Source organism: Ranitomeya imitator, chromosome 3 (assembly GCF_032444005.1).
Source record: "Ranitomeya imitator isolate aRanImi1 chromosome 3, aRanImi1.pri, whole genome shotgun sequence".
Classification (NCBI taxonomy): Eukaryota; Metazoa; Chordata; class Amphibia; order Anura; family Dendrobatidae; genus Ranitomeya; species Ranitomeya imitator.
Genome location: NC_091284.1, coordinates 233,606,562 through 233,622,583, shown reverse-complemented (window position 1 = coordinate 233,622,583; position 16,022 = coordinate 233,606,562). Strand labels below are relative to the sequence as shown.

General features: G+C 43.0%; 1 protein-coding gene across 1 annotated transcript in view; it reads left to right on the top strand.

Annotated features, from left to right (window-relative positions):
- The window catches only part of LOC138669629 (uncharacterized), a 280,728-nt gene extending 265,604 nt beyond the window's left edge, over positions 1-15,124 (top strand). Inside the window, exon 20 of the mRNA XM_069756275.1 lies at positions 14,614-15,124. Within this exon, the coding sequence (XP_069612376.1) occupies positions 14,614-14,621 (8 nt within the window). The 3' untranslated portion in view covers positions 14,622-15,124. The remainder of the gene's footprint in view (positions 1-14,613) is intronic.
- The last annotated feature ends 898 nt before the right edge of the window (positions 15,125-16,022 follow it).

Genomic DNA, 16,022 nt, shown 5'->3' with positions numbered 1-16,022 from the left:
ACTACATGGGCTGTGTTATATACTACGTGGGCTGTGTTATATACTCTGTGGCTGTGTTATATACTGTGTGGGCTGTGCTTTATACTGCGTGGCTTGTGCTGCATACTATGTGGGCTGTGTTATATACTATGTGGGTTATGCTATATACTACATGTCTGTGCAATATAATACGTGGCTGTGCAATATACTAAGTGGCTGTGCTATATACTATGTGCCTGTGCTATATACTACCTGGCTGTGTTATATGCTACATGGGCTGTTATATATTATGAGGTTATGCTATATACTACGAGGCTGTGTTATATACTACATGGGCTGTGCTATATACTATGTGGGCTGTGCTATGTACTACATGGGCTGTGTTATATACTGCGTGGGCTGTTTTATATACTATGTGGGTTGTGCTTTATACTACGTGGCTGTGCTATATACTACGTGGCTGTGTTATATACTACATGGCTGCGCTATATACTAAATGGCTTGCTATATACTATGTGGCTGTGCTAAATACTACATGGCTGTGCTACATACTACATGGCTTGCTATATACTATGTGGGCTGTGTTATGTGCTACGTGGCTGTGCATTATACTACATGGGCTGTGTTATATACTCCATGGGCTGTGCTATATACTGCGTGGCTGAGCTATATACTACATTGCTTGCTATATACTACGTGGGCTGTGTTATGTGCTACGAGGCTGTGCAATATACTACATGGGCTGTGTTATATACTATGTGGGCTGTGCTATATACTGCGTGGGCTGTGCTATATACTACGTACTGTGCTACATACTACATGGCTTGCTATATACCACGTGGGCTGTGTTCTATGCTATGTGGCTGTGCAATATACTATGTGGGCTCTGTTATATGCTACGTGGCTGTGCAATATACTATGTGGCTGTGCTATATACTGCGTGAGCTGTGCTATATACTGAGTGACCTGTGCTACATACTACATAGGCTGTGTTATATACTACATGGGCTGTGTTATATACTATGTGGGCTGTGCTATATACTACATGGCTATGCAATATAATACGTGGCTGTGCAATATACTATGTGGCTGTGAAATATAGTAAGTGGCTGTGCTATATACTATGTCGCTGTGCTATATACTACATGGCTGTGTTATATACTAAGTGGCTGTGCTATATACTACGTGGGCTGTTATATACTATGTGGGCTGTGCTATATACTACATGGCTGTGCTATATACTACGTTGCTGTGCTATGTACTATATGGGTTGTGATATATACGCTACATGGGCTGTTATATATTACTTGGCTATGCTACATACTACGTGGCTGTGTTATATATTACATGGCTGTGCTATATACTACATGGGCTGTTATATACTACGTGGCTTTGCTATATACTGCATGGCTTTGCTATATACTACGTGGCTGTGCCATATATTACATGGCTGTGCTATATACTACATGGCTTGCTATAATCTACGTGGGCTGTGTTATATACTACGTGGGCTGTGCTATATACTGCGTGGGTTGGGTTATATACTACGTACTGTGCTATATACTACATGGCTTGCTATATACTACATGGCTTGCTATATACTACAAGGGCTGTGTTATATGCTACATGGCTGTGCAATATACTACGTGGGCTATGTTATATGCTACATGGCTGTGCTATATACTACGTGGCTGTGCTATATACTACGTGGCTGTGCTATATGCTACGTGGACTGTATTATATACTACCTGGGGTGTTATATGCTATGTCGCTGCGCTATATACTACATGGCTGTTATATAATACGTGGTTATATACTGCGTGGGCTGTGTTATATACTATGTGGGTTGTGCTTTATACTACGTGGCTGTGTTATATACTACGTGGCTGTGTTATATACTACATTGCGGCGCTATATACTAAATGGCTTGCTGTATACTATGTGGGCTGTGTTAGATGCTACATGGGCTGTTATATACTACGTGGCTGTGCTATATACTATGTGGCTGTGCTAAATTCTACATGGCTGTGCTACATACTACATGGCTTGCTATATACTATGTGGGCTGTGTTATGTGCTACGTGGCTGTGCAATATACTACATGGGCTGTGTTATATACTACATGGGCTGTGCTATATACTGCATGGCTGTGCTATATACTACATTGTTTGCTATATACTATGTGGGCTTTGTTATGTGCTACGAGGCTGTGCAATATACTACATGGGCTGTGCTATATACTACGTACTGTGCTACATACTACATGGCTTGCTATATACCACGTGGGCTGTGTTCTATGCTATGTGGCTGTGCAATATACTATGTGGGCTCTGTTATATGCTACGTGGCTGTGCTATATACTGCGTGAGCTGTGCTATATACTGAGTGGCCTGTGCTACATACTACGTAGGCTGTGTTATATACTACATGGGCTGTGTTATATACTATGTGGGCTGTGCTATATACTACATGGCTATGCACTATACTACGTGGCTGTGCAATATACTATGTGGCTGTGCAATATAGTAAGTGGCTGTGCTATATACTATGTCGCTGTGCTATATACTACATGGCTGTGTTATATACTTAGTGGCTGTGCTATATACTACGTGGGCTGTTACATACTACATGGGCTGTGTTATATACTGCATGGGCTGTGTCATATACTACATGGCTATGCTATATACTACATGGCTTTCTGTATACTACATGGGCTGTGTTGTATGCTATGTGGGCTGTTATATACTACGTGGTTCTGCTATATGCTATGTGGCTGTGCTATGTACTACATACCTGTGCTATATACTACATGGCTTGCTATATACTACATGACCTGTGTTATATGCTACATAGGCTGTTATATACTACATGGCTGTGCTATATACTATGTGGCCGTGCTATATACTACATTGCTTGCTCTATACTATGTGGGCTGTGTTATATGCTACGTGGCTGTGCAATATACTACATGGGCTGTGTTATATACTACGTGGGCTGTGCTATATACTGCGTGGGCTGTGCTATGTACTACGTACTGTGCTACATACTACATTGTTTGCTATATACCATGTGGGCTGTGTTATATGCTATGTGGCTGTGCAATATACTATGTGGGCTCTATTATATGCTACGTGGCTGTGCAATATACTATGTGGCTGTGCTATATACTGTGTGGGCTGTGCTATATACTGCGTGGCCTGTGCTACATACTACGTGGGCTGTGTTATATACTATGTGGGCTGTGCTATATACTACATGGCTGGGCAATATACTACGTGGCTGTGCAATATACTATGTAGCAGTGCAATATACTACGTGGCTGTGCTATATACTATGTGCCTGTGCTATATACTACATATTATATGCTACATGGGCTGTTTTATATTATGTGGCTATGTTATATACTATGTGGCTGTGCTATATACTACATGGGCTGTGCTATATACTATGTGGGCTGTGCTATGTACTATGTGGGCTGTGTTATATATTGTGTAGGCTGTGTTATATACTATGTGGGCTGTGCTATGTACTACGTGGGCTGTGTTATATACTGCATGGGCTGTGTTATATACTATGTGGGTTGTGCTTTATACTACGTGGCTGTGCTATATACTACATGGCTGTGTTATGTACTACATGGCTGCGCTATATACTAAATGGCTTGCTGTATACTACGTGGGCTGTGTTAGATGCTACATGGGCTGTTATATACTATGTGGCTGTGCTATATACTATGTGGCTGTGCTAAATACTACATGGCTGTGCTACATACTACATGGCTTGCTATATACTATGTGGGCTGTGTTATGTGCTACGTGGCTGTGCAATATACTACATGGGCTGTGTTATATACTACATGGGCTGTGCTATATACTGCATAGCTGAGCTATATACTACATTGCTTGCTATATACTACGTGGGCTGTGTTATGTGCTACGAGGCTGTGCAATATTCTACATGGGCTGAGTTATATACTATGTGTGCTGTGCTATATACTGCGTGGGCTGTGCTATGTACTACGTACTGTGCTACATACTACATTGTTTGCTATATACCACGTGGGCTGTGTTATATGCTATGTGGCTGTGCAATATACTATGTGGGCTCTATTATATGCTACGTGGCTGTGCAATATACTATGTGGCTGTGCTATATACTGTGTGGGCTGTGCTATATACTGCGTGGCCTGTGCTACATACTACGTGGGCTGTGTTATATACTATGTGGGCTGTGCTATATACTACATGGCTGGGCAATATACTACGTGGCTGTGCTATATACTATGTGCCTGTGCTATATACTACATATTATATGCTACATGGGCTGTTTTATATTATGTGGCTATGTTATATACTATGTGGCTGTGCTATATACTACATGGGCTGTGCTATATACTATGTGGGCTGTGCTATGTACTATGTGGGCTGTGTTATATATTGTGTAGGCTGTGTTATATACTATGTGGGCTGTGCTATGTACTACGTGGGCTGTGTTATATACTGCATGGGCTGTGTTATATACTATGTGGGTTGTGCTTTATACTACGTGGCTGTGCTATATACTACATGGCTGTGTTATGTACTACATGGCTGCGCTATATACTAAATGGCTTGCTGTATACTACGTGGGCTGTGTTAGATGCTACATGGGCTGTTATATACTATGTGGCTGTGCTATATACTATGTGGCTGTGCTAAATACTACATGGCTGTGCTACATACTACATGGCTTGCTATATACTATGTGGGCTGTGTTATGTGCTACGTGGCTGTGCAATATACTACATGGGCTGTGTTATATACTACATGGGCTGTGCTATATACTGCATAGCTGAGCTATATACTACATTGCTTGCTATATACTATGTGGGCTGTGTTATGTGCTACGAGGCTGTGCAATATTCTACATGGGCTGTGTTATATACTATGTGTGCTGTGCTATATACTGTGTGGGCTGTGCTATATACTACGTACTGTGCTACATACTACATGGCTTGCTATATACCACGTGGGCTGTGTTCTATGCTATGTGGCTGTGCAATATACTATGTGGGCTCTGTTATATGCTACGTGGCTGTGCAATATACTATGTGGCTGTGCTATATACTGCGTGAGCTGTGCTATATACTGAGTGACCTGTGCTACATACTACGTAGGCTGTGTTATATACTACATGGGCTGTGTTATATACTATGTGGGCTGTGCTATATACTACATGGCTATGCAATATAATACGTGGCTGTGCAATATACTATGTGGCTGTGCAATATAGTAAGTGGCTGTGCTATATACTATGTCGCTGTGCTATATACTACATGGCTGTGTTATATACTAAGTGGCTGTGCTATATACTACGTGGGCTGTTATATACTATGTGGGCTGTGTTATATACTATGTGGGCTGTGCTATATACTACGTGGCTGTGCTATATACTACGTTGCTGTGCTATGTACTACATGGGTTGTGTTATATGCTACATGGGCTGTTATATATTACTTGGCTATGCTATAAACTACGTGGCTCTGTTATATATTACATGGCTGTGCTATGTACTATGTGGGCTGTGCTATATACTATGTGGGCTGTGCTGTGTACTACGTTTGCTGTGTTATATACTGCATGCTCTGTGTTATATCCTACGTGGGCTGTGCTATATACTACGTGGCTGTGCTATATACTATTTGGCTGTGTTAAATACTACATCACTGTGCTATATGCTACGTGGGGTGTTATATACTACGTGGCTGTGCCATATATTACATGGCTGTGCTATATACTACATGGCTTGCTATATTCTACGTGGGCTGTGTTATATGCTACGTGGGCTGTTATATAGCTTGCTTCTTACTATGTGGGCTGTTACAGTATATGCTAGGTGGCTGTGCAATATACTACATGGGCTGTGTAATATACTACGTGGGCTGTGCTATATACTGCGTAGGTTGGGTTATATACTACGTACTGTGCTATATACTACATGGCTTGCTATATACTACATGGCTTGCTATATACTACAAGGGCTGTGTTATATGCTACATGGCTGTGCAATATACTACGTGGGCTGTGTTATATGCTACATGGCTGTGCTATATACTACGTGGCTGTGCTATATACTACGTGGCTGTGCTATATGTTATGTGGACTGTATTATATACTACGTGGGCTGTGTTATATGCTATGTGGCTGTGCTATATACTACGTGGCTGTTATATAATACGTGGCTGTGTTATATACTATGTGGCTGTGCTATATACTACGTGGCTGTGCTATATACTATGTGGGCTGTGTTATATGCTACGTGGGCGGTTATATATTACGTGGCTATGCTATATACTGTGTGGCTGTGTTATATACATGTGGCTGTGCTATATACTATGTGGCTGTGTTATATACTAAGTGGTTGTGCTATATACTGCGTGGCTGTGCTATATACTACGTGGCTGTGCTATATACTACATGGGCTGTGTTATATGCTGCATGGGCTTTTATATATTATGTGGCTATGCTATATACCGCACCTTGAGAAAGAGGTGAAACGCGCATCGGTTTCAGCGAGACACGTGTCCTGACTCACTGACGCCATGGGTAAGCACTGACAAGAGCATGGGACCCTGTTTTTTCAATGGCACAGCGCGCATAATACTTTAGCCATTTGAATACTTTGATTATTACTACTTTTTGACCAGTGGATTTTTCTTGCGGCACTTGAGCACTTTACCTACGGGAAGTACCAACATTCTAAGTCAGGATACTCTTGTTTTTGTTCTGATTACCTGATCATAGTCTGAGTATATGTATTGTGTATAATTTCAATAAATTTATACCTTGATTACTTTTGGACCGGGCTCCAATTTTTCTAATGTTTTATATCATGTTTAGGAGTGCCCTGTAGGTGCACCTTGGAGACATCCACATGGGTTTTGGTCTCTGCGGCACCTCAATACTAATGTTGCCCACTTACGCTCAGGTGTCATTGTGTTATCACATGTTTTGTACCCAGGCTTTGTTATATGCTGGATCAGTGCCATATAAATATGTTAATGTTTTATATATAATTTTCTGCATTTTTGGAGGGTCATGTGGCATATTCACTGTATATTATCGTGTATAAGTAATTTTTCGGCAAGAAGCGGGGTCATGGTGGTGATTGGAATTCACTGTTTTTAAGTATGTTTTCAATTGTTGTCTATAAAGTTGTTTTGTTTCTATATTTATATAGGAGGTGTTCATTCATTATAAGTGGTTCTTTTTATGCTTTGCTATGTTCATGATTAGTTCACCGCTTGTTTACACCCCCGCATTAGTTTACTGATGTATTCGTAGTGCGCCAGTGATTTACTATTTTGGCAGTATCTCTTTAAACACCCTTGTGGGTGTGTTCTTTACTTGGCAGCACACGGCTTACTGTGGCCTATTCAAAATTCTATTGTTTGTTATAGTTCTTATATACTGGTTAGTTTTTCTGCTGGTATGGTTGCGCCCATGGATTGGGATTCTCGGGAGGCAGCATGGAGGGAGTCTGCGTCTGCTGCATTTGCTGAGGACACAGACACATGTCCTGACTCAGATTTTTCCAGTCTAACAACTGAGTTAATTGCAGCACAGAAACATGGCATCAAACTTTTATGTAATATCTGGTGTTTGGAGGAGTATTTAAAACTTAATTTAGGGCCCAAGGGACTTAGAATATCTATATTCCCGGCATGGGAACCTTCTCCCACTTTTCGCACCACTTGGGAGCAAGGGCTTCTTTGTTGTTCTAACATTCTGATTAATATGTTAATCATGCATGACAGAGAGCTTCTGGTCACTGTAAAAGATGATATTAAAAATCTGGAAGCAAAATTGAATAATTTTGATGAGACATCACAAGTCCAACCCTTCAGGGTTAAATGAAAGGATCTGCTTGACAAATTTGACAAAGATATCATGATTAAAAAAAGATCTAAATTCTCAAGGGATAAGTCAGATTTCAATAGACAGACTACCTTTAGTTGGAGACATCAAGGAAATCGACGCTGAGGCCCAATGAATAAACAAAGTCCCTCTGAGAATAATTGAGACACATCGGCAACTGAAGGACACACTTCAAGTGATTTTTTATCTTCAGCCGAAAGCGAAACAGACCCAGGACTAGGCGAGGGCGGAGGAGGCGTAGGATTGTTTACTCGGATCACCAGGAGTCGGGGTCAGAGACCCCCACGTCACAATCAACGGAAACGACATCACAAGTGACTCAATCTTTGACTGCGGGCGTCCGTGAGTATGAAGTGTCTAATGAGATAGATACCTTTCAAATTGTTAACTTATCCCAATATTCTTTGTCATCAAATGAGATCTCTGTCCTAAAAAAGGGTTTGACTTTTTCACCAATACAACAGATGGACAAATTCACATTGGTTACAGACCTTTTTCAGTGATTGGTATTCACTGTTTTTAAGTTTATTTTTAATTGTTGTTAATAAAGTTGTTTTGTTTCTATATTTATATTGGAGGTGTGCATTCATTATAAGTGGTTCTTTTTATGCTTTGCTATATTTATGATTAGTTCACTGCTTGTTTGCACCCCCGCATTTGTTTACTGATGTATTGGTAGTGTGCCAGTGATTTACTATTTTGTCTATCCGCTAATTGGCGCGGTATTTGAACCACACTTCTCTAATTGGTCGTGCTCGGCCGGCCGAATCCTGTATATTCATTGTATTATTCTTAAATCTTCATAAATAAACTACATACATATTCTAGAATACCCGATGCGTTAGAATCGGGCCACCATCTAGTATATCTATATCCAGGGAAGCTACCCTAAAACTGAGTTCAGAGCTCTCCTTCTGGCCTGGAGCCAGAACAGTGTTGTATGTGCTGAATAACTGTCAAAGGGATCCTTCCTCGCTTCTAAGCGTGACATCATTCTCCCCGTGAGGAAAGCAATGCCACTGTAACAACCAGGAACCTGGGGTGTTACATGTACACATACAGTATATTCTGCTTGTTTCCTTGTTCATTTTCAATATAGGCAGACAGCTGCCAATCATTGTTGGGGTGGGGTTATACAGAGCTCATGAATATGGAGGACTACGTGGCAGCAGGTTTACTAGTCCTCTAATGATAATCTCCTTGTGATCAAACAGTGATTTCATCAATACTACTACAAGTAGCCTAGTAAGTCATACATCACTGGAATAAGGATCTATGTCTCTACATTAATCTCTCAGATTGACACAATTTGGTAATATATTAATTAGTATTTTTAAATCAAAATTAGGATTGGGTCCATTAGACGGGAGAAGTGCAAATGTTCCCAAAATTATGTTTTATCTGTGCATGTTCATGTCCACTTCTGGTTTTGTTTTCTGAATACTTCAAAATAAATCAAAATAGTAACTGAAATGTGCAAGTGTGAAAATAGTGTGGTTTGCAATGGGTTTTCCTTATGTGATAGTGGTACTGCTTCCATCCACAACTTGCAACAGTATTCCTAACAATGAAATGCAAGACACCAGCCACAAATTAGTGCAACTTTCACCAATATACTGACTCTGATATAGCAATTAGAAAATAGGAGAACCTGAGTCTTTATATATTAAAAAATAGCATTTATTGGTACAAAAACATGAAATAAATACTCAATACAATTTCTATAAATATTACATTTGTATGGATAAAAGTGTGATCCTGAAAGGTGAAAATATTGAGTAGCCTCTAACCTGGACCCAAATGGTGCAGCACCAGAGACAATGTCCAAGTGGACATGTATATATAGCCCTATGAGAGTAACAAGAAAAGGTCATAAGCCATTAACCCATATATAGAGAAGCAAAAAAGTAAGGCAATTCCAGTCAAAACATATGGCTAAGATGGGCTATGAGAGCCACAAAATAGACCATGCTGAAGCATGGAGAGTCAGGGACCGCCAGGAGGGTAAGTATGAGCTATATACACCTGTCCCGTTCCACCGCTGCGCGCCGCCATCTTCCCGGTCCTTGGCCTGTGACCTTCAGTTCAGAGGGCGCGATGACGCGCTTAATGCGCACCGCCGCCGCCCTCTGACTGACCAGTCACAGCCAGAGGACCGGGAAGATGGCGGCGCACAGCGGTGGAACTGGCCAGGTGAATATAGTAAGTGCTGGGGGGCCTGAGCTGGCGGCGATACCGGCACCTGACCCCCACAGCGCGCCGGTGTCCTCGCCTGCTCAGGCCCCCCAGCACTCGGCACCGAGCGGGTCAGAGGCAGCGGGGCCGAGTGGGTCAGAGGCAGCGGGGCCAAGCGGGTCAGAGGCAGCGGGGCCGAGCGGGTCAGAGGCAGTGGGGCCAAGCGGGTCAGAGCAGAGTGTGGCAGATGTAGCAGAGCAGAGTGTGGCAGATGTAGCAGAGCAGAGTGTGGCAGATGTAGCAGAGCTGAGTGTGGCAGGATGGGAGCAGCCCATGTCAGAATGGGGGCGCAGGATGGTAGCAGCACATGACAGGATGGGGACGCAGGATGGGAGCAGCGCATGACAGGATGGGGACGCAGGATGGAGCAGCACATGACAGGATGGGGACGCAGGATGGAGCAGCACATGACAGGATGGGGACGCAGGATGGAGCAGCACATGACAGGATGGGGACGCAGGATGGAGCAGCACATGACAGGATGGGGACGCAGGATGGGAGCAGCACATGACAGGATGGGGATGCAGGATGGGAGCAGCACATGACAGGATGGGGGCGCAGGATGGAGCAGCACATGACAGGATGGAGACCATATACCAATATAAATGCTCGCCACCCGGGCGTAGAACGGGTTCAATAGCTAGTCACATATAATGAGCTAGATGATTGAGGTGACAGACAAACAACAAATGACAGGGACACTGGATACTGCAAGTGTCTAGTGGCATGCATAGACCACAGTGCAGGATTGTGGCGGTAAATCTGAGGAGCAGCCATGACGATTGTATCAACTTATTGTAATAGGATGGTGGTGGTCGGTGGATCCATAAAGTATGCTCTTATTATAGAAAAACATGAGGTGATCCCAGAGGCTTTAAACTGCAGCTCAATGTGGCTGGGATAAGGGACAAACCCACAAACAACATCCAAAGATACCGTCCAAAGATAAAGTGCCGCAAATAGTGCTACCAGCAAGTTGCTTATCCATGTGGGGGTCTCAGTGTCATGGCCCCCCTTGGACTGTAACAGTAGAAACTCTTTCAATGTCTGAACCCCCATGGCAAAGAATCTTAGAACAAATGCAGGCTGAGCTAACAGAGCTCACACTGCAGCAGATACAGCAGGTGGAAGATGTACTCGGACGCTATCAAGACGTATTTGCTCGTCATTCGGATGATTTTGGCTGCACCACTGCAATCGCTCACGCGGTCCCAACGAGTAATGCTGCACCCATAAGAGATCGCTACCATCAAATTCATCCACAGCTGTACCATGAGGTGAAAGGAATGCTTTCACCGATGTTATAGAACGGTGTCATCCGGGAAAGTCAAAGTCCATGGGCTGCTCCTATAGTCCTAGTATGAAAAAAAGATTGTCAATCTGAGATTTTGTGTAGACTATCGCAAATTAAATGCCTGCACTGTGCGGGATTCATACCCGCTACCCCGGATTGAAGAGTCCTTATCCACCCTGGCACAAGCGAGATACTTCTCTACCCTAGATCTGACCAGTGGTTATTGGCAATTGCCGATGTCCGAGCGCGACCGAGTGAAGACGGCCTTCATATTAACTATGGGCCTGTTTGAGTCTAATAGAATGCTGTTTAGGCTGGCCAACACTCCTGGAACTTTTCAGCGACTAATGGCGAGATGCTTGGGTGACCTGAATTTTCGAAGCCACTTTGATCTATGTAGATGATATAATTGTCTATGCTGCCACGTTCGAAGAACACCTGCAGCATTTGGAGCAAGTACTGAGCCGGCTCCAGAGACATGGACTAAATGTAAAACCGTCCAAGTGCCATTTGTTCTGCACCCAAATCGAATACCTAGGGCTAGGACCTATGGTCTCTGCAGAAGGAGTACGTCCAGGCCTATCTACTCCGTGACAGATCCGGAACTGTGGGAGTTGTCACCCAGGTTTCACGGGGGAAAGCATAAAGCCCCAGACCAACCTCTGCACCTAGGAGGAGGAGTCTAGGCTAAGATAAAAGGGCTACAGTGCGCGGCAAATCAGTTAGTTGCCATGGGAATGTGCATTGCGCAGGAGGGCAGTGTCAGGGCTTCTGCGGGGGGGGGGGGGGGGGGGGAGTGCAACTGCCAGAGCGGGCAAAAAACAGCAGAGGAAAAAAGCTGTTAACAGAGACTGCCGACAACGTACCTGGTCCCCGCTGCCATCGCTGAGCTTGCTTGAAAAAGGTCTTCTGACCGAAACATTGGTAGAGGAGGCAGAATAAAATGTAAGATTTATTTGTCACCACTTTGTAAGGCGCTCTCTTTTGATCTATGCTCTATCTCTGACCCTGAGTGACAGGACACCCAGGCAGAACATAAGCCTGCGCACGCACTGACGGGAGAATTGAGACACCTGCTGTGAGGGGTTTCCCTTTGTACCTGAATTGAGTTGCTCGTTGTCCCTGTATGCTGACAGGGGGAAAGACTGTGCTTTGTCTGGCTCATTGTTTCCTGACGCACCGATCACCGAGTGGATCATAAGGAATCACCGTCGCCACCAAGATCCAAGACGTCATCTTTTCCAGGACTACACTGGACCACGAGGAATCATCGCCGCCGCCAGGATCGAGGACACCATCTTTTCCAAGACCATACTTGACCACTTATGCGCCACTGCTTTGGCACCAACATCCACATCTTGAGCTAACCTCAGTCTGAAGTCGTCAGACTGATAAGTTTGCTTTCCTTGAACTTCCTACCCTATGCTTCACACCTGCTTCCCCTGAGTTACGCCCCCTGTAATTCTTTATACTGTTTTATCTGCTTTCTCCCTACGAGGAGGATACCTGTTAAATTAAACCCCACGTTAACGCTTGCTCTGCCTCCGACTTGTTACTGCATCTTCCTACCTGCTCACACCATTGCAATGTAAAAAAACGGACAGTACCCAGTTGGTAAAGTGTGCTGTCAGTGATATTTTACGGATCCATAGACTTGTATAGAAACGTTTTGATCTGTAACTTGGATCAAAAATGGGAACAGCTCAATTGATTATAATTAGTGATGAGCGAGTATACTCATTGCTCGGGTTTTCCCGAGCACGCTCGGGTGATCTCCGAGTATTTCTGAGTGCTCAGAGATTTAGTTTCCCTCACCTCAGCTGCATGATTTGCTACTGCTAGCCAGCTTGAATAAATGTGGGGATTCCCTAGCAACCAGGAATTCCTCACGTGTATTCAGCCTGACTAGCAGCTGTAAATCATGCAGCTGTGTCAACAAAAACTAAATCTCTGAGCACTTACAAATACTTGGAGATCACCCAAGCATGCTTGGGAAAATCCGAGCAACAAGTATACTCGCTCATCACTAATTATAATAGCTACTACTTGTATCCATTGAAAACACGGATGTAAAACACGGTTGACTGAATGAGCCCTTACAGTGAGATGAAACGTCCTTGAAGTACATTGGTCATTATTTAGGTTCCATGTTTTTGAGTTACACTTTTTTGTGTGAAAATGCAGTTTAGGGTGGTTTCACATTTGCATTTTTTTTAGCGTTTTTGTGCAAAAAAACGCATGCGTTTTTTCCCTATACTTAACATTAAAAACACGTGCGTTTTTTTTTCATGCGTTTTGACACATTTTGATGACGCATGCGTTTTTTCCCTGCATGCGTTGTGTTGCAGAAATGCAACATGTAGTAATTTCTAGCGGTATTTTTTTGCTGCAAAAAAAGTATTGATGTCTGTCTTTTTATAGAAAAACACAAGAATACACACTGATAAGCCACCCCCCAACCCTAACCCTAACCCTAAGGGATACTAACCTTAACCCTAACCCTAAGGGTTAGGGTTAGGATCCCTAGGGTTAGGGTTAGGGTTAGGATCCCTAGGGTTAGGGTTAGAGTTTGGGTTAGGGTTAGGGTTTGTGTTAGGGTTAGGGTTAGGGTTAGAGTTTGGGTTAGGGTTAGAGTTTGGGTTAGGGTTAGGGTTTGTGTTAGGGTTAGGGTTTGGGTTAGAGTTTGGGTTAGGGTTAGAGTTTGGGTTAGGGTTAGGGTTTGTGTTAGGGTTAGGGTTAGAGTTTGGGTTAGGGTTTGGATTAGGGTTAGGGTTAGGATTTGGATTAGGGTTAGAGTTTGGGTTAGGGTTAGGATCCCTAGGGTTACTTGGGATCCTAACCCTAACCCTAACCCTAACCCTAGGTATTTCTGTTTATAGTGGGTTTTCTAGTTGATTTTGATGATTGGCAGCTGTGACACACTTCTCATCATGCGTTTCAAACACGCAAACGCAGGAAAAATGCATGTAAACGCGTCATAACGCCGCGTTTGTGTTAAAACATGCAAAAACGCATGCGCCTAATAAACGCGTTTTTTCACCAAATGTGTTTGTGCTTAAAACGCTGCGTTTTTAAACGCAAATGTGAAACCAGCCTTAAGGGGCATACACCACTTATTTTCAGATAATACATTGATGTGAAAATGTTTTTCACTTTGCAGAGTAACAACTTTACTTTTTTTTTTTGCAGAAGTCTGAAGATGAAACCCTTGTGATAATGAAAAAACCCTTAATTTTTTTCTACAACATCCGTTCGTGTTCTTCATCTTTTCCTCAAACTTATCAACCACCATCAAGCCTTCAGAAAATATAAATTGCTGCTGTTTTATGTGATTTTTCTAACTGTACAAATGCTTGTTTTGCTTTGTTACTTATATGTTTCTTGATTATCTGAGTCCATATATAATATATATACCCTTGGAAAAATTTTGAAAATGTTAAATTATTCCTCCTTCCAGCTACGATGAATTGTGATTTTTTTTCTAAGGTTGTTGCAAAAAACACAAAACTTGTCAGCATCTTGAAGTTACACAAAAGTTTTGCAAATTTTGACGTTGCATCAGAATTTATGTTACAATATAGGGTAAATAACAACAGAAATGTATACCAGTCCTACAAAAAAAAAGCACATGCAAGTTTTCGATCTCAGTCAAGATCAAATTTATCCATACAAATCTACGTACCTGATTCATTATTGCATTGCACCGGTTTTATATAATTTTTGGTGTTTTTCAATTATTATAAATTTGCACCTTTTTATCTGGCTGCCTGTTTTTTCTTATGTTCGTCACTGTTGATGGAGTTTGGGGTTTCAAGATGTTTTTGTCTGATTCAGCGACTGAGACTTTAAAGCAGGGGTGAAGAACCTCCGGCCCTGGGCACATTCCTAGGGACCACAGTGCTTGGGCTCCTGCCGCTTGCCCTTTAATTACCCCTTACATTTGCATGCAGTGTTCTTTTCTAAATGCTGTGTGAACATCGGCCAGGGCCATAGTCATGGCCCACATAGGTGTCTGCTCAAGCGCGCTCTGACCGCCCGCATCACATAGGTAAAGTCCCACTGTCTTACTTGCGTGGTCCTCAGTGTCTTCCCTGAGTTGCAGGAAAACTTGTTCTGATCTAGTGCACAATAAGGCAGAGTCCGATTTAAACTTTAAACAGATAACTTTACTGGTTTCTTCTCTCAGCACATCCATGTCTTTTGCAGCATCAACATTAGGTTCCACACAGCATATTTCCTTCACTTTCCCTGTGCATTTCAGTATGTTCCCAGGACGTCCCGTCCGGCTCGGTATTGCGGGGTCCTCCCTGTTCTGCTGTGTCTCCCGCAGTAGCTTCTGCCACTGCTGTAACCGCTGCTATCTGCTGTTACTGATGCTGTCTCTGCTGCTGTCTGCAGTAGGCCCATGAACAGCTGGGCTATTTTCCTTAAACGTTACGAAGTTCAGCCGCCTTGCACGGGATCCCTGGCCCTTCTGCTTAGAAACAGGAAAACCATCTATCCTATGCATGGTTGGCTCCTCCTATGTTAACTATTTCCTAACTCGAAGTACTTTTCTCTATAGTATTCTAACATACCCCCCTCTAGTGGCTGAACTG